General features: G+C 36.0%; 2 protein-coding genes and 1 pseudogene across 3 annotated transcripts; all 3 read left to right on the forward strand.

Annotated features, from left to right (window-relative positions):
• Positions 1 to 3502: 3502 nt before the first annotated feature.
• On the forward strand, positions 3503 to 7292 carry LOC144546683 (cytochrome P450 CYP72A616-like). The gene is made up of 5 exons (XM_078295220.1): positions 3503 to 3842; positions 4164 to 4384; positions 5342 to 5586; positions 6028 to 6418; positions 6778 to 7292. The coding sequence occupies exons 1-5, from the start codon at positions 3581 to 3583 to the stop codon at positions 7204 to 7206; spliced, it is 1548 nt and encodes a 515-aa protein (XP_078151346.1). The 5' UTR covers positions 3503 to 3580; the 3' UTR covers positions 7207 to 7292.
• Positions 7293 to 8576: 1284 nt separating this feature from the next.
• Positions 8577 to 12466, forward strand: LOC144546680 (cytochrome P450 CYP72A616-like; annotated as a pseudogene). Its single transcript, XR_013508855.1, has 5 exons — positions 8577 to 8931; positions 9453 to 9672; positions 10609 to 10853; positions 11331 to 11721; positions 12017 to 12466. The product of XR_013508855.1 is annotated as a cytochrome P450 CYP72A616-like (transcript).
• A 2655-nt stretch (positions 12467 to 15121) lies between these two features.
• LOC144546998 (F-box family protein) lies at positions 15122 to 17540 on the forward strand. Its single transcript, XM_078295599.1, has 5 exons — positions 15122 to 15351; positions 15439 to 15855; positions 16690 to 16862; positions 16956 to 17074; positions 17184 to 17540. Exons 1-5 carry the CDS (start codon positions 15219 to 15221, stop codon positions 17308 to 17310), a joined length of 969 nt encoding a protein of 322 aa, XP_078151725.1. The 5' UTR covers positions 15122 to 15218; the 3' UTR covers positions 17311 to 17540.
• The last annotated feature ends 1686 nt before the right edge of the window (positions 17541 to 19226 follow it).

Below are 19226 nucleotides of genomic sequence, written 5' to 3' on the forward strand. Positions count from 1 at the left end.
TGTAATATTCAGAGCAGGTAATTAAGTTTACGCGACCAAAAATATTTCATTCTAAAAAAGATAATAAATAAATAAAAAGAACCAACAAAAGAATATCACTCAAAATAAATTTTAATTGACTGTGAAACTTCCTTATTAACCATTTCCTTTATAAACTTTTTTAATTAATAAGACAGATGTAAGAGAGAGGAGTTAAAGGGTAAAGTAGATATTTAGAGAAAAGAATTTCTCCTAGCTCTTAATATTACAATTGTTGACCTCAAAATAGCACTCCCCTAGTATATGAGGTTCTTCGCCTCTACCCTCCGATAGTAACTGTGAATCGTCGCATATACAAAATAACAAAACTTGGCAACATTACCTACCCTCCAGGTGTGCTTTTGGTGATGCCAATAATACTCATCCACCATGACACTGACATATGGGGTCCTGATGCAACTGAGTTCAAACCAATCCGGTTCGCCGGAGGTATCTCAAAGGCAACAAAGTACAGCCAAGTTGCTTTCTTTCCGTTTGGCTGGGGCGCGCACAACTGCATTGGCCAGAATCTTGCTCTTCTGGAGGCTAAGATAGGGTTGAGTACGATTCTTCAACATTTCAAATTCGAGCTCTCGAAGAAGTATTTGCATGCACCATACACCACTACTGTTAAATTGCGCCCTGATCAGCACGGTGCACCGATTAAGTTCTGGAGGATATGAGTGTACCAATTGAAAGATAATAATAATAATGTATTATGAAGGATCGTGGGAGTTCTTAGTGTTAATAAACTATTCGTTAATCAATATTAATTACTCTTTTATATTATTTAATATCAATACAGAGGCACCAAAGAACGGCCATTCCGTTGTTCCCCTTCAACTGGGGCCCATTGTTTAACAGAACTTTGTAGATGCAGAGGCAACCTAGACGGGAGTCGAAATTGTCAGAATGCCGGGTTGTTTAAGAAAAATAATTCATGAAGATTTTTTTTTTCCCATAGTTAATAAATTAAGAAAAATAGTTACATGAGAGGCATGGGGGAGAATAAACGATATGGGAAAATAGAGAATGTCTCTGTGGGGTTGAATTGGCATGGTTTCTAAGTTCATATTATTAGTTAGATAGTCTGCGTTTTGAAAATTGGCCAATTTAATTTTCTACTTCCAGAGGTCCTAAAAAATCGCCGAAACTTTTATTAATAGAACATTAATTAATTAAATATCAATAATGGAGAACAAATATGAGTATATACAGAAAAAATGGGATAGTTTATAACGTAAATATACAGGGAAAATGTGATAGTTTATAACGTCCTTTGCACGTTATAGTCTATTACGGTCTGGAACAATGTCAGTCTTTGTTAAAACAGTACCAGTTTCTGTCAAAACAGGGTATATTCCTGACTGTGATGGTTTATAACGTCTAGAGAATATTACATTTTTCCTATATCTCAAAAAAAACTCAAATCCGTTCTCCATTATCGATATTTATTTAAATAATTTCCTATTAATTAAAATTTCGGAAAAAATCGTGCACAGAAGCATTGAGTGCGAGGAGAGGAGTGAATATACAAATTTTGAGTGTGAAGTGAATTGGTGTGATTGTGAATAATTTTATAATGAAAAAAATGTGGTCAATGAGGTAAACGTTGTCCTTGAAAACATATTTTTTTTTCCTAGTGGTACTATAATTTGTACAACATTTTAGGCCTGTTCAACAGACTTCATGGGAAAGATAATGGGTATGGGCTGTGCAAAAATTAAACTGATTTTTACTGTTCACGTGGGAAAAACAAAATTCAGTCCAACTGAATTTTTATTTTCTCACGTGAACAGTAACGTTGAGAAAGTTGACCGAACAGGCCCTTAAAGTGGAACTGTCAACGAGCCGAGTAAAGCTCAAACTCGCTTGTGTCGAACCGAGTCACGAGCGAGCTGAGCCTGGACGTCTGCATAGAGAGTATAGTTTTGACACGTCTGCATAGAAAGTAAAGTTTTTCGTTGATTTAATACTGTCAGCTGCATTATATATCACAAATCGGCAAAAAAAAAAATCTGACAAGTAATCATCTTCCTATTAGACACAAATAGAGATAATATAAAGGTCGAAAAATATCTTCGTACACTTTTTTTTTACCGAACTAAGAAACAAACCGGATCACCACAAATCGAGTCAAGTCAAGGTCGAACTAGTTTTTTTTTTTATGGGAAGGTCGAACTAGTTAATAATGTATATAAATTTGAACAAAATTTAAGCAAGCTAACCGCATCCCTGCCTTGTTATAAATTTTCACAAATTCTATATAAATTTGATTTAATTTTTTAACGCTGCAGACTACGGAGTACGGACAAAAAAATCGGTAAAAAGAAAGTCGTTTATTTTCCTATTTGAAATAAAAAAATGTTTCTCGAGATCTGACCCCAGATATGACAAGCAGGCTTACTCGAGCGCTGGCGTCACACATTTCACAGATTAATATTCAACCGAACAATTTTTTTATATAACAATTTTTTTATATTCAACCGAACTCACACCGATCAATTTTTTTTTTTTAAAACGGTTACCTCTAGCAATCTGGATTTTTTTTTTTAAGATATGAATAAAATTTCGGCATTTTGCCCGTTCACCTATTATGTTCAAATAAATAAACAAATATTTCTTTGAAAAGTAGCCGACAGGAACATAATATCCTTGCACTGGTTTGAACTAGGACTCGCAAAAAAAGCTCGCGGCTCGTGATCCGTTTGGTATTCGCCCGTAACTTGATCGGTAATAGCTCGTTCGTTAATGGATCGAGTTAAAATTAGCTCGCTCGCTACATACCCGAGCTAGAATTAATGAGTTTGAGTTTGACCTAGCTCGGCACAAGCTAGCTCAGTCGTTAACGAGCTATTTAATATATATAGTTTAATAGTTTAATCGGATCCGTTCACTTTAGATTGTGAATATTATGGTCTATGGATGTTATAGCTAGTGTAATGGCAATTGCACTTTTGACTGTATTTAAGTTGATTGGTAATTTTGTATGGAATATGTGTGAATTAATTATAAGCAATTAAGTTAATTTGTATGAATTTGTTTGGTTTGATATGCGTGAATTTATTCTGTGAATATATTTGCATGAATTTAGGATTTTCATATATTTGTATGTATGAATTTAGCTATAAAGTTAATTTATAGTAGTTGATTTGCTTAATTACAATTGAATTAAGAGCATTCCTTAGTAATTAGTCATATAAATATTATTTTATTTTAGCCATAATTGATAAAATGTGTTATGAAAATTTAAGATATAGCAGGAAAAAAATATACAAATTTATAAATATGCTAAGCTAATAACGAACTAGCTCGGCTCGCTCGGACAAGCCACGAATCAGTCTTGAACAATAGTTTTAATTCGGAACCTAAAATCTAAACTTGCTCGCTCAGCTTGATACACTAACAAGCCAAGTACGAGTGTGGCCTAGCTCGCTCTTTAACAGCTCGTTGCCACCCGTACTCTATAGTCTATAATCCTTCTTCCACTCTCTAAAGTACAAAGAACAAACAAAAAATTCATAACCTCACTGAAACACCCTACTACCAAGATTTATCAGTGATGTGGAGTTTGTTCATCGCTTTCTCCTTGCTTCTCCTATGGGGAGCAGCCCGAGCACTTGAATGGGCGTGGCTTAGGCCGAGGCGCCTGGAAAAGGCGCTCAGGAAGGAAGGGCTGCGTGGTACTGTGTACCGGTCCCTTGTTGGTGATTTGAAGGAGAACAGCCGGCTCAACCAAGAAGCGTACTCCAAGCCCATGCCACTTTCGCACGATATTATCCCTCGTGTTGCGCCCCTGCTTCACCGGAGCATGAAAGAATTTGGTGCGAACTGAGAAACCTTATTATTATTAGTATTGTTATTTTCTCTTAGTTTTGATGGGTCAATTACGAGGAAAAACCACCTTTGTTCCTGCATATGCTTATCCAATCTCTTTTGTTCATTTTCTTTAGTCTAAGGCTATTTTTCTTTGTAGTCCTCCCAAAATTCAAAATTGTTAACTAGTCTTCAAATTGCAATATCCCAAATAAATCTTCATCAGTCATCACCAGAGGATATAATATCATTGGCATAATCATTCATTGACGCTCTTAAGTCTTAACCTGTAATTGGATTGATATTGGTTTAACTTTTACAAAATACAGGCAAACAGTCATTTACTTGGTTTGGGCCCTTCCCAAGAGTTACCATCAGGGATCCACAATTACTGAAAGAAATTCTATCCAATAAATTCGGGCATTTTCAGAAAATTAAAGTAAGCCGATTGGGTCGGCTGTTAGTTGATGGGCTTTCGAGTTACGAAGGGGAGAAATGGGTTAAGCACAGAAGAATTCTGAACCCCGCCTTTCATGTAGAGAAGTTAAAGGTAATTTATGGCATAAAATAGAGTGAGTCTATGGAACTATGCATATCACGATTTGGCCCGTAATACGGATTAATATTTTCATTTTCAAAATGCTAACGGTTGATCCGAACTATTCAACGTGGTTTTCATATGAATATGTACTTGCAGAGCGAATTTTATATTTTTTAGAATTTTTTTACTATGTTTTAAGATAGGTACAAAATCACTGTTTTTGGATGGTCCAGAATTTTCAGAACAAGTGATTTTCTACCTATCTTAAAAAATAGTAAAAAAATTCTAAAAATATAATATTCGGTCTACAATTACATATTCATATGGGAATCATGTTGAACGGTTCGGATCGACTGTTAAAATTTTGAAAATGAAAACATTAATCCGTATTAAGGACCAAATGATATGCATAGTGCCATAGACTCACTCCATAAAATATATAAATTAGAAATTAAACTACAAAATGTTTTTGACATATACCTGGTTTTTACTTTTGTGATATAGGTGCCCTTTCCATTTAAAAGAAATTAGTTACCTATGATAGAAAATTCTTTCATTCAACCAACATTGTTTGACACCTTACTGTACTTGTGGGAATAAAACAGGAGCAATGTCACTCTGGTCCTGGCATTGCAGAGGTTTATGATATGTTCTGTGAAATTATGTACCAAATTGGTACTGCTGGTCTCAGTTTATCCTTTTGTGTTAGGCTTAAGCCTTAAAAATCAAAATTTGAGGTAGACATTGCATATGAACTAGTATGTACGAGACTGTAAATTATTGACCCCATAATTTTATCAATAATTTCATGATAAAAAGGAAACTATAATTTTGGGATGTCAAATTCAACAGAGCAAGATTTAGAAAGAGTTTTGATGTTTTGAAGTTTGACTATGTGGATTCATATAACACTTTTATTGTTCTTATTTCTTAATGTGAAGCCAATAAAAATATTTTCCTTTTCAGAGGATGCTGCCAGCATTCTCTACCTGTTGTGATGAGTTAGTTGACAGATGGGAGAACTCAGTGGGGCCTGATGGGTCATTTGAGGTTGATGTTTGGCCAGAGTTGCAAAATTTAACTGGAGATGTAATTTCAAAGGCAGCATTTGGTAGTAGTTATCTGGAAGGGAGACGTATTTTCCAGCTGCAAAATGAGCTAGCTGAGCGTCTCATCAAAGCTTTACCCACCTTGTTCTTACCTTTCAGCTGGTAACAGTCCATTCCCTTATTATTTTGGTTTTAATTTGAAATATAATTTTATAATTTGTGATCAGTTTAATGATTTGTGAACAAGAATAAACGAAGTGCAGCCGTTGACCAATACAAATTTCTTCTGCCATATTATGCCTTTCATATGTACTATTACTATACATTTGTTGATATTGTACATGTAAGTTGAGATATTATACCAGTATTATGTTACCAGGTTTAAGTGCTCAGTTAAAAACAAGAAACAAACAAGCGCACAAACAAACAAAAAAGCAAACAGACAGAAACAGAAAGGTAAAAGTGTCTGACAACTAAATACGCTCCTCTTATTTCTAGTTCCTGTTTACGGCTTTACGCCTTGCCGAGGAACTGGGGTTTGTCAACATTCTTTTGTAGAATTATATATGAAATGATAGAAGGCATTCTTCCCTGGTGTCACAGGTACCTACCAACTGAAAACAATAAGAGGATGAAGCAGATCTCAAGAGAGGTCGAAACACTCCTCAAGGGCATAATTGCAAAAAGGGAGAAGGCCATTCGAAATGGAGACACCACAAAAGATGACTTGCTCGATCTTTTGTTGGAGTCGAACATGAGGGAAAAGGGGCAAAACGGGAAATTCGACTCAAGTCTCGGCATGACAACTCACGAGGTGATAAAAGAGTGCAAAGTTTTCTATTTTGCAGGACAGGAGACCACGTCAGTGTTGTTGACCTGGACTATGGTTGTGTTGAGCATGCATCCTGATTGGCAAGAGAAGGCGCGCGAGGAGGTCTTGCAACATTTTGGGAAGAAAAATTCAGATTTTGATGACTTGAGCCGACTAAAAATTGTGAGTTATTACATTATGTGCATGGATGCAGAGAGATCATGTTACCACCTTGCGCTAATGATGGACTAATTTAGTTTTCACAAGATTAGGACATATATTGAATTTTTAATTGAAGTATGTGTATACAACAGTTTCTGATAGTGCCAAGGCATATGTGTATATCAATAAAACAAATCCAACTAAATCCATAAAAATCATGGCTATGGACTCTACGGGAGTTGCTGCTCTAATCACAAGTCAATTTTGTTAGTTTGTGATGAACTCAGAAGGGAGAACTTCCTACTTTAAGGTAGTTGCTATAAAAATTCACCCTTACATTTTGTTATATCATATTCATTATTTTTATTTTTTAATTTTAGGTGACCATGATACTATATGAGGTGCTTCGCCTTTACACTCCGGTGGTTATACTAACTCGTCAAACTTACAAAACCATGCAACTTGGGAATTTAACCATTCCACCTGGTGTGCTTCTCGGAATGCCAATAATGTTCATCCACCATGACCCTGACATATGGGGCCCTGATGCGACCGAGTTTAAACCAACACGGTTTGCTGATGGTATCTCAAAGGCAACAAAGGATGGTCAGTTAGCCTTCTTTCCCTTCGGGTGGGGCCCACGTATATGCATTGGCCAGAATTTTGCACTTCTGGAGGCTAAGATGGGGTTGAGTATGATTCTTCAGCATTTCAAATTTGAGTTGTCAGAAAAATACCAGCATGCTCCGTACACCGTTGTTACTGTACGTCCTCAGTACGGCGCACCAATTAAGTTCCACAGGATATGATTGACATCAATTTCAAGACAATACATATTATGTTGCAAGAGGAGCTCAAATGCTTCATAGTTTATGTTCTAATTGTATCTCAACATCTTTATTTTTAATTTCAAAGTTCAAATAGACAATTCAAATTGTTCAAAATGATATCTACGTTAAAATATAATTACAAACCAAATTTTATATTTTTTAAATTCTTTTTACTATTAAGATAGCTACAAAATCACTGTTTCATACCTCTGGACTAAGTATGCGAGTTAGAATCTAAAGCGCATTTTTTTAATGTTGATCTTTCCCTGCAGTACGTGATGAGTTGGAACGATCAATTTGGTGAACAACAGAAGTCATATTAAATATGTAGACTAGCAGGTGGTCCCATGTTGAAAATAAGAGTTGATCTCGGTCACACATCATTGATCAAACGGCCAAGGATCAATCAAGAACAAAATATTTGTTCTTTTTATTATTTTTAAAATAGATATAAAGTAGATGAACAGTAGATACCAAGGTACATTAACGGTCAACCCTTATGAAAGACAGAAAGAGCACTGCTAAATAATGGAAAATCGAGAGGGATACGTTCAACACCCTTACAACTTACAAGCTGAGGGGAGAGATTTCCGTCTTGACGGTTTAACCACTTTGACCTTGACCGGCTTGACTTTGATGGAGTTGCAGTTGTTTGGTTTCCCGAAGGACCCGAACCATACTTCGCTATTCTTTACAGGGGTGATTAAATTGCTCATAACTCGTGAGCCGCTCATAACTCGCTCACTAAATGCTCACTTGAACTCGCTCATTTATCCGCTCACTTAAACTCGCTCATTAACAACTCGCTCATTTATTAAATGAGAGAGCATGAGCATGCCCCAACTTGCTCATTTAAAATTTGTCACATCTAATCCCGCCGCCACATTCAATCCCAAATATTCATAGTTTATACATTTATTTATTTTTTTTAAACAGACGTCTCAAAACAGTGTGCTGTTGTTAGTTTATGTTTTTAGATTTATGTTTGATTTTTATTAGTGCTGCTTTAGTTTTTGTTGATTGTTGTTTGTTGTTTGTTGATGCTATTGTTAGTTTATGTTGTTATTATTTTATTTTTGTAATACCGTTGATTTTTTTGTTATTATTCTATTTAATTAAATTATGACAATTTATTAAATTTTTGTACTCAAACTCGTGAGCCACTCATAACTCGCTTATTTATTCGCTCGCTTGAACTCGCTCATTTAACAACTTGCTCATTTATTAAATGAGCGAGCACGAGCATACCCTAACTCGCTCATGCTCGCTCATTACTCACCCCTAATTCTTTCCCTTCTTAAACCATCACTTCGATCCTCCCCAAATTAATTCCAATCAATCTATAACCCCTCTTACCACATAGAACACAAAACAAAAAAGCGAAACGCCCAACTAACAAAATGCAACAAATATTTTCCCAATTTGGATCTAACCTGTGGATGTGGAGTTTGTTCATAGGCGCTTTCTCCTTGCTTCTCCTATGGGGAGCGGCCCAAGCACTTGAACGGGCGTGGCTTAGGCCGAGGCGCCTGGACCGGTCGCTCAGGAAGCAAGGGCTGCGTGGTACTGTGTACCGGTCCCTTGCCGGTGATTTCAAGGAGAACACCCGGCTCAACGAAGAAGCGTGCGCCAAGCCCATGCCACTTTCGCACGATATTATCCCTCGTGTTGCGCCCCTTCTTCATCGCAGCATGGAAGAATTTGGTACGAACTGAGAAACCTTATATTCTTATTTTCTTTTGGTTTCGATGAGTCAATTACGAGGGATGCATCTTTTTTCTTTCTAGTAGATCTTTCTCTTATCCAATCCCTGCTCACTTTTATTAGTCTTAAGGGCTACTTTTCTTTGTGGTCCTCCCAAAATTCAAAAGTATCAATTAGCTTCAAATTGTACTAGATACACAATGGACACATCCATTTTTAATATACAACAGAGAGAATGAAATCTGGAAATATAACTCCTTTACCAGCATCACTGGCGCGCCTAACTGAATACGGATTTATATTCCTTCTTCTAGCGCTCAATTCAAATTTAACCAGAGATGTTAACTGTAGTTTAGGCATAGTTACTAGTGTAATTTAGATCTAGTTTGCACATTTCACTATCTATAAATACCTTGTAGTCGCTCTAGTAAAGTCAATGAAGTCAATGAAAAAGCAATACACGAACATTGATGTTCTTAAATCTGTTGGATGAATATTTATTTGACTTTTACAAAATACAGGCAAACAGTCTATTACTTGGTTTGGCCCCTTCCCAAGAGTTACCATCAGGGATCCAGAATTAGTGAGAGAAATTCTCTATCCAACAAATTCGGGCACCTTAAGAAATCAAAAGCAAGCCGACTCAGTCGTCTAGCTGAGGGGATTTTGAATTATGAAGGGGAGAAATGGGCTAAGCACAGAAGAATTCTCAACCCTGCCTTTCATGTAGAGAAATTAAAGGTAATTTATGACATAAAAAATAAATTAGAATAGTACTAAATGCTTTGGACATACACCTGGTTCTTACTTTTTTTATCCAGGTGCTTTGCTGCTAAGTAAATGTAACTTTTTACGTAAAAATAATTAGCTACGTTTGATAGAAAATTCTTTATTTGTAGTGGGAAAAAAAGGAGTAGCAATTTTGGTTGCTAATATCAGTTCCTCAGGAACCAATAGTTTCCTGTGGTACTGGGCTACTGGCACTGTATTGGTTTTTGTATGTGTTCTATAAAATTATGTACAAAATTGGTACAGCTGGTCTCGGTTTATCCTTTTCTATCAGGCTTAAGCATTAATAATCAAAGTTTGAGGTAGTCATTCCATATCTACTTGTATGCACGAGATGGTGTTAATTATTAACATCATTTCATCAATAATTTAATGATAAAAAGGAAAGTATGATTGCTAAAGCAACAGTTCAGTTTTAGGATGTCACATTTGACTGTGCAAGTTTTAGAAAGAGAATTTTTTTTTATTTTTATTTTTTTTATATCAAACAAGGGAAAAAAAGCACACCCCTCCTACAGCATAGCCATCAGAAGAGTATACATCCCATTTTATTAAACATAATCAAACAAGTTATTACAATTTGCACCTAATACATCCGCACAATATAAATTATTTATAAAATGAGGGATAAAATTTAAGGATCTAAAAATAATGCCACTTGAAAGTGCATTTTTTGCTAATAGATCAGCACAACCATTCCATTTCCTCTTGGTTCGCATGATCTTCAACTCCCAGTCTTTGGCCAACAACACCCGAATTTGCTCCGAAGTGTCATTCTCAGCTTTGTCTCTTTAGAAAGAGGATTTTGATGTTTTGATTTTTGACTATGTGGATATAACACTTTTATTATTTTTAATGAGAGGCCAATTAAAACAATTTCCTTGTCAGAGGATGCAGCTAGCATTCTCTACCTGTTGTGATGAGTTAGTTGGCAGATGGGAGAACTCAGTGGGGCCTGATGGGTCATTTGAGCTGGATATTTGGCCAGAGATGCAAAATTTTACAGGAGATGTCATTTCAAGGGCAGCATTTGGCAGTAGTTACCTGGAAGGGAGACGCATTTTCCAGCTGCAAAGCGAGCTGGCGGAGCGTCTCATGAAATCTGTTCCCACCTTTTTCTTCCCTTCCATCTGGTACGAGTATTCCCTTATTATTTTAGTTTTAATTTGAGAAATAATTTCTTTATCATTTGTGAACAAGAACAGACTAAATACAGCAGTTGACCAGTTTACATTATTCTTCTGCTGTATTGTGCCTTTCGTATGTACTATTGCTATGCATTGTTGATATTGTATAACTTAGAGATAACATGTAATACCTTTTTTTTTTGTAAATTTTTAGTACATTCTTGAGATATTATAGCAGTATTGAGTAACCAGGTTTAAGAGCTAAGTTAAATAATAATAAATTAAAAAAAAAAAAAAAAAACACAATAGAAATTATAAAAGCAAACAGACAAAAGTAAACAGAAAAGGTCAAAATGACTGATGACTAAATAAGCTCCTCTTATTTCTAGTTTTATTTTAAGCCTTGTATAGGAACTGAGGTACTTGTCAATATTCTTTTGAAGAATTATAAAATGATTTGAGCTTCATTCACCGGTGTCCTAGGTACCTACCAACCGAAAACAATAGGAGGATGAAGCAGATCTCAAGAGAGGTCCAAACACTCCTCATGAGCATAATTGCAAAAAGGGAGACGGCCATCCGAAATGGAGACACCACAAAAGATGGCCTGCTCTGTCTTTTGTTGGAATCAAACATGAGGGAAATGGGGCAAAATGGGAAATTGGACTCAAGTCTAGGCATGACAACTCACGAGGTGATAGAAGAGTGCAAACTATTTTATTTTGCAGGACAGGACACCACATCAGTGCTGCTGACCTGGACTATGGTTGTGTTGAGCATGCATCCTGAGTGGCAAGAAAAGACGCAGGAGGAGGTTTTGCAACATATTGGGAGGAAAAAGCCAGATTTTGAAAGTTTGGGCCGACTAAAAATTGTTAGTTTTAAATATAAATTATGTTGCCTCTTTGTGCTAAAGATGGATTAATTTGGTTTTCACAAGGTTAGAAGGGGATATATTGATTTCTTTAATCAAAGTATGACTCTTTGTGCCCAATGGTATGGGACAATTACGATATCTTACGGTAGTTGCTGCAATTGCAAGTCTATGTTAGTCTGTGATGAACTCAGAAGAGAGAACTTCCTCCTATAACGTTAACAAACAAAGCTGATCTAGAACCACATCTTTATATTTTGTTATTTCATATTCCTAAAATTAATTTCAATTTTAGGTGACGATGATACTACATGAGGTGCTTCGCTTGTACCCTCCGGTGATTATGCTTACCCGTCAAACTTACAAAACCATGCAACTTGGCAATGTAACCATTCCACCTGGTGTGCTTCTAGGATTGCCAATACTATTCATCCATCATGACTCTGACATATGGGGCCCTGATGCAACCGAGTTCAAACCAACACGATTTGCTGAAGGTATCTCAAAGGCAACAAAGGATGGGCAGTTAGCCTTCTTTCCCTTTGGGTGGGGCCCACGTATATGCATTGGCCAGAATTTTGCACTTCTTGAGGCTAAGATGGGGTTGAGTATGATTCTTCAGCATTTCAAATTTCAGCTGTCAGAAAAATACCAGCATGCTCCATACATTGTTATTACCATACATCCTCAGTATGGCGCACCAATTAAGTTCCATAGGATATGATTGACACAGATTTTAAGACAATACATATTAATATAATATATTGCAAAATGTAGGATTAATTTTTCTTGGTAGTTTTCAATAGCATATTCAATAGATAATAGTGGAATATTACCCTGTACTAGAGATGAAGCTGTAGTTTTTGTGTTAGAAAAGGATAAATTTAATGGTCAAGTCTATGGAACTGGCAAAATGGGATTGGCAGTGGCAGCAATTGGAGCCAAGGTTGTGGAAGCAAATTTTCAATGCCCTCTATGGAACTGACAATGTTACAGAGGGGTTGTGTGAAATACCGATATAGCACTCTCTTTACACACACAACAAGAGAGCAGGAAATTATGGAGCAAGACCTATCATCCTTCTTCAGGTCGGTACTGTTTACTCAGGCGACAATGGAACTACAGCAGCTGTACCATGAGACACATTAATTCAGGTGTCAGAGACGGGTACATCCGGCATGCAGGAGAAGAGGAATGGGATGATCGAAAATGAATCATAATGGTAAGTTCACTGTGAGATCGGCGTACTTCACAATAGAAAATGGACCAAGAATAGCATCAACAGCATGTAGGTTATGAAGGCTTCAGGTCCCACCGAGGTTCCATGTCTTTGGATGGCTTCTGATGCACAACAAGATTCTTAAGTTCAATGAAACGAGATGGTAGGGACCAAATGTTGTCTTTGAAAAATTAAGTTCAATGAAACGATCAGGTTTGTGCACCAAATGTTTTTTTTTCTTCAAAACTTCTCGCAGGTTTCTCTAAATCTGATTGATTATGCATGAAAGACTTAAGACTTAACACTTAATTGAAAGATGGACAGCTAAGCCTCTCTTCTTGGATTCTGTGTTTGGATCCAGAAGGTCAAATTTCTCTTTCAGTACTTCTAAATTTTATTTAATTTAATTACTGAACATTTGAATAGAAAGTATATTATTTACTGATAGAGATTAGAGGCGGAAAAGAGTCTCCAGTTGGTAAAATTAAATCAGGTTGGAAGTAAAAAAATAAAAATAATAATAATTCAGGATGATTTTACTCTGTTTGAAGTACTATATATGTTGACTTGAATTTTTTCCAGGGCAATTTTTTTGTTTGTTATTTTATGATGATAAAACCATTAATGCTAAAATTGATTTTATTAATATCTGATGTAAAAAGTGACATATTTATTATTTGTGTGATTTACTCTACTCAACTTAAATAAAATGATGAAGATTTACAAAAAAAAAAAAAAAACGCAATAAACACAACAATGACAATTCCAAGACAGAAATTTTTAACTTTGTTTTAATTCCGATGCAGCTTATCATTAACTTATTGAATAAATTAACACATATTTTATCAATTCTTATTTAGATTCATTATTTTTGTAACGACGTCATAAATTTTCTTTCATTTTAATAAACATTCAAAGATTGAATTGATTATTATAGCTAACTTAGCCGAAGTATTGACTAGTTAATGATCACTGTCCATAATTCAAACATGGTTTGAGGTTTGGGTCTAGAAAATAGACGAACCCTTGTTTGTTTGTCATTCTTATTCACCTCCATTTAGAGCGAGAAAATCATAGAGACTGCAGAAACTGAAAGTAAAGAAGTGAACTGAGAACGGGCATGCAAATTGCAAGCTAGTAATTAGTAGCTACAAATTACATAAAAATTAAGACTAGCAATTGACAAGTCAATACAGATTCTCTGAATCCTTAAATACTTGCATTATTATGGGGGCGATCTAGAGTTCGAGACAGTGACAGGTGGAGTTAAAATGTAAAATGCAAATGTTATTGATCGGAAAAAAATGTGTGCATATGCAATATGTCAGGAAATACTACCTAGATATAAACGTATAGAATCTGGTATAGAAGATCTGAACCGTGTAAAGTCAGCGGAGTTGAGCGACAGGTCTCTCTCCGGTGGGTAATGTCAGAATTTTGAAATTTGAGGGTGGTAACTACAAAATTTTCGGTGTCATACGTTACGAATTGGTATTATTGTTTAAAATACGTGCGGGGATAGGACTTGTTACTGTACATCATGGTACCACTGTCAAAAGGGAGTATTGGGCGATCCAAGCCATTAATGCAACCCATGCTGAAGCTCAGGCGATATGCAAAGGTCTGCTAGAGGTGGCAGGAAATGGGGGTCAAGGGGGGAAAGTCTTTTCAGATTCACTTGAGCTTGTTAATGCACTGGCGAACCCATTACCTCTGATACCGGATTGGAGAGTAAGCAAAGAACTATGGGAGGCTTGGAGGATTCAAAATCAAGCTACGAGTTCTATTGAAATTGTGCACAGGTCCAGACAGGATAGAGGTATCAGGGAGGCTCACTGTTTAGCAAATCAGGGTAGAATGTCAGCATGTAATAGGCAGGGGGGCAATTTTCCTGTTTGTTAGATGAGAATCTGTGATTGTAATAGGCCTACGGGCCTCGAGGAAAGCAAAAAAAAAAAGTTCAAGACATGGGGCGGTGACATGAATTAGTATCACCTAAGGTAACAGAATATTTCTGTTTGAATCTGGACCTTTCAATTAGAATCCACACGAAGCAGACCGTTCATTACACCTCGACCCGGATTGGCCGGGTTCCGATTGGACGGCTATAATACAAACAGAAATATTCTGTTACCCCAGAGGATATGGATTCGTGGTGACATGACCTTTCGTTAGAATAGAACGGAAGGAAGGTAAGAAAAATAAAATAAGGTGATTAGACATCTCTCTCCGGTCGACTTGCGTGCTTTTTCTTTTTTTCTCCGGTCGAATTCTTTGGATGGAGAATTGGAATGGATGGGATTTGTTGGAGTGGCTTGGGCCTGATTCTGCGACTAGCATCTTTAACTGCATCGACGATCCAGCTGATCTCGTTCGCGCCACCGCTGTCTCAAGATCCTGGCGTCAATTTGGTAAATTAATATTCGCAGTAACCAATTGAATACAGTACAGTTCTTTTGAATTGATTAATTTATCTACTTACTTATTCTATGTTCCAGTAATTGCAAATGGTTTTAGTAAGCGCCTGTGCATTAAACTGTGTCCAGAGGTCTCATACTTCACGAGCATCAAAGAGATCACCCCTCCTGGCACGACAACACTGGACGAGTCCAGTTCCACGCCAGAATGGAGAAACCATGAAACAGACCACAAGATCTACGCATATCTCAGCCAACACCTCTTCTCGACTGAGGGTACTAGAAGTTGCATTTCCTACACCATTGGTGCTTCTAGCACTGACAATTATCTAGATGAGAGCATTGATAACACGCTCGAACTGAGTGAGAATGTCAATTCGATGGCATCTTATTGGTCAAGTGGTGGGCAAGTGGACCCTACTGTACCGGAGAGTCTAATGTACCAGCTCGCTCATGATGTGGTTTTTGTCCATGAGATCAGAATAGAGCCCTTCAGTGGTTAGTTCCGTTTGTTTATGGGGACTTGGTAACATTTTGATATATTCAAAACTTTTATGTAGCCAAAATAGGAAATAATAACTAGGTGGCCCAGAGTCTCTAAGATAATCTAAAATAAGCAGAAATGTGAAATTAAGTTTGTTTTGTTTGCTTGTTCATTTCTACTTGTTTATCGGTGCCACGGAATCATTAGTTGACAAATTAGGAAAAAATATAATAGAGGGAAAAGCTGTCCAGATATATTTCTGTGTCCTTTTCTGCTCATTAGTTTGTCATATTAATGCTTGTCTTGAAGGTAAAGGTCTAATGGTATTCCACTTGAAAGAAATTTAAAAAGAGAAAGAGGGGTAACAAACTGGTACCAGATATCTTCTATCAAAATTTCTGAATTTCTCCATCTGAATGAGCCAAGCAACTTTTTCTGTGTGGTCTTTTGTGTATAGGTTTCCTGTTTAATAAATAAGATTGCTAAAAAATATAAACATGACTTTTCTAATTTTTTGCTTGAAACTTTTATCTGTATGCTTATGTTTGAGTTCAGGAAAAAAAAAATGAGCTTTGAAGATTCTGAAACTTACTGTTGGTCTGTTACTCTCCAATCGACTATTTTTGTTTTTGCCATAAATATAATCAATTGTTAAAAATTTGGCCTATAAGTTTCTGTTCTTTTCTTCTTCCGACGATTGATGCTCAAAATTTGTTTCTATCAAAGGTTCTGCATAATGCACTTATATCAAGTAGCAAATGTCTTCCAAAATAAAATATGAAGAATTCTACTAATACGCAACTTGAGCGGATATCTTAAATGTTCTTCTTGGAATCCTTTTTATGCAGCATTCTTTCATTATGGTGCTCCTATATATTCGTCAAAGTTTGTGCAGTTCAAATTGGGCTATACCAAGCAACATGTACCACTGTCATTTTCGGAACGACATCAATATTTGGACCTAATTGCTGATGAAAATTATGTTTGGACCTATATCTCGCCTCAATTTCCCATGCAACAGGTGAATATGTCTTGAACCTTAATTATGTTCTATATTTACCTGTTTGCATCACAAATCAAAGCTTACTATTTTTTTCTTTTTGCCATTTTTCAGGAAAATGTTTTACAATCTTTCAAACTACCACGCCCTGTTCTTTGCATTGGAGGTGTAGTGAAGGTAGAACTGCTAGGCAGGGTTCAGAAATGTTATATTGATAACTTGTATTATATTTGGTAAGTTTCTTTCTGTGTATATAGAAATTCACCCTTTTGTTTTGTCCTTCAGTGACCAAATTTTACATTATCCTATATATTCTTTGTAATTAGTTGTTTTCTTTTAAAGTATCTGCCATGTACAAGTGAGAGGGCGCAAGTTATCTCTACACAAGTCATATCCTTTGCTTGGAGTTGATGTGTCTAGAATAGCAGATGGTGGTGGTGCTGTGCTCAATTATTGCCCGATGGCATGAATGAACTTTTGAATGGTGTAGGTTCAGAGAGAGATACAAGGAAATGAGTGAATGACCCTCGCCATGGCATGCTTTAATTGCGCAAGTAAATAGGAAGTCACACTGGACCTATTTCTTATAAAATGTATATTTTGAATTAAAATGAAAATAGTTGTGGTTACAACAGTGATACATGTGAGTATGTGACAATATAAGAGTTCTAAGTGGTAGTGCTGGTAAATTATTTTGTTCTAAGACTCGTGTCGTTTTCCTTTCTTTCCTCTCTTTAAGTATAATAGTTCAGTGTTTTTTTTTTGGAAATAAATGTTTCAGTATTTTATTTTCGTACACTTTTTACCATGATTTCAAATTTCTCCTCTATTTTTAAAAGTAAACAAAGAGTGAGTCTATGGTACTATGCATATTACGATTCGTGACCGTGCTACGGTTCTATATTCGAGTTTTCAAATCCTAACGGTTGATCCGAACCGTTCATCTTGTTATCCATATTAATGTGTTTGGAGACCAAATTTTAAATTTTTTGAAATTTTTTTTTACTATTTTTTTAGATTTATTGAAAATCACTGTTTTTGGATGGTCCAGAATTTCCAGATCAAGTGATTTTCTAAATATCTAAAAAAATAGTAAAATTTTTCAAAAAATGTAAAATTTGGTCTCCAAACACATATTAATATGGAGAACAAGATGAACGGTTCGGATCAACCATTAGGATTTAAAAACTCGAATATATAGCCGTAGCACAGTAACAACCCGTGATATGCATAGTACCATAGACTCACTTGTAAACAAATATCTTCCTATCCTTTCTAAGAGACATAACAATCTGTATAACGTAATTGTAATTGTTGTAAGATGACTATTTGGATAATCATCTGTATGCTCTTAGGGTGCGTTTGGTTTGCGCTATAGACTATTCCAGGGAATAGAAGAATTTCAGATAATGTAATGTCAAAGAATGCTATTCTAGGGAATGTGCTATTATTATGTTTAGTTGATGCATGGCTATTGCTTACATATTCCAGAACATATGTTATTATCATGTTTGTTTCACAAATAACAATTGCAATGGCTATTAAAATGTCTTCACTTTTAAATTATCAACTTCTTTTTTGTTTTTTTATTTGTCGTACATTTTCAAAAATACTCTCAAATATAAACATAAATGCACCTGAATTATAAGAAATTGAATCAATTCTGATGCTTTATCTGATTCGATGCTACCAGTAGTCAGTCAAATTAACTACCAGTTGGTTCTACATTAAATTTTGATGTAAATTAGGTGAGTAATATTTATTGAAAATTAAAGTGACTTTGTTTAAGTATCAGTACAGTACCTTTCTGGTGAGTTTGGTGCCACTGTGTCCTGACCATAGTTATCACGTATTTTATGTAAAATGTAGTATTATTTAAGCTTCAAATTACTACGAAGGTTGCAGAAAATTCATATTAAAAACTTCAATAATGAGGTATTACTCGGTGAAAATCAATTAACAAGTTTGACGAATTACTGCCAGATATTGAAGACTGTGCTATCTTTTTGCTTCATGAACTGCCCGTAGGGTTATTACAACACTTGTCCATCCCGCAACAGCAGCAATCTGATACCCGCTTGTCCTGTCTCACTCCACGAACCATCCACAAAACAGTGGAACCCATTAAGGCTTAGTGGGTTCTTTGCATCCTGAACGATCGGTACTAGTAAAGAGTTGTGTTGCGTACCAGTACAAAGTTTAAGGCTCTGCAGGTCTTGAATCGTACGCTGCCAGTAATCCCTGCAATTGAGCATGTTTGATACCTTCTTTCTAATTTTGACCTCGCCTTTGGTTCACTCAGGTCTCTGATTTCCTATGTCGATTTACAGGCAGATGATAGCAATTATGAGAATTATTCGATCAAGAAGTACAGTTTGGATTCGT

Source organism: Carex rostrata, chromosome 30 (assembly GCF_964058835.1).
Source record: "Carex rostrata chromosome 30, lpCarRost1.2, whole genome shotgun sequence".
Taxonomy (NCBI): domain Eukaryota; kingdom Viridiplantae; phylum Streptophyta; class Magnoliopsida; order Poales; family Cyperaceae; genus Carex; species Carex rostrata.

Excerpts from the sequence above, each read along its gene's own strand:
- LOC144546683 (XM_078295220.1), top strand. The coding sequence starts at position 3,581 with ATGTGGAGTTTGTTCATCGCTTTCTCCTTGCTTCTCCTATGGGGAGCA. Across the intron at positions 5,587-6,027 it reads TTGTTCTTACCTTTCAGCTG|GTACCTACCAACTGAAAACA; the intron begins GTAACAGTCCAT and ends CTGGTGTCACAG. Across the intron at positions 6,419-6,777 it reads ACTTGAGCCGACTAAAAATT|GTGACCATGATACTATATGA; the intron begins GTGAGTTATTAC and ends TTTTAATTTTAG.
- LOC144546998 (XM_078295599.1), top strand. The coding sequence starts at position 15,219 with ATGGAGAATTGGAATGGATGGGATTTGTTGGAGTGGCTTGGGCCTGAT. Across the intron at positions 15,856-16,689 it reads CAGAATAGAGCCCTTCAGTG|CATTCTTTCATTATGGTGCT; the intron begins GTTAGTTCCGTT and ends CTTTTTATGCAG. Across the intron at positions 16,863-16,955 it reads CTCAATTTCCCATGCAACAG|GAAAATGTTTTACAATCTTT; the intron begins GTGAATATGTCT and ends GCCATTTTTCAG.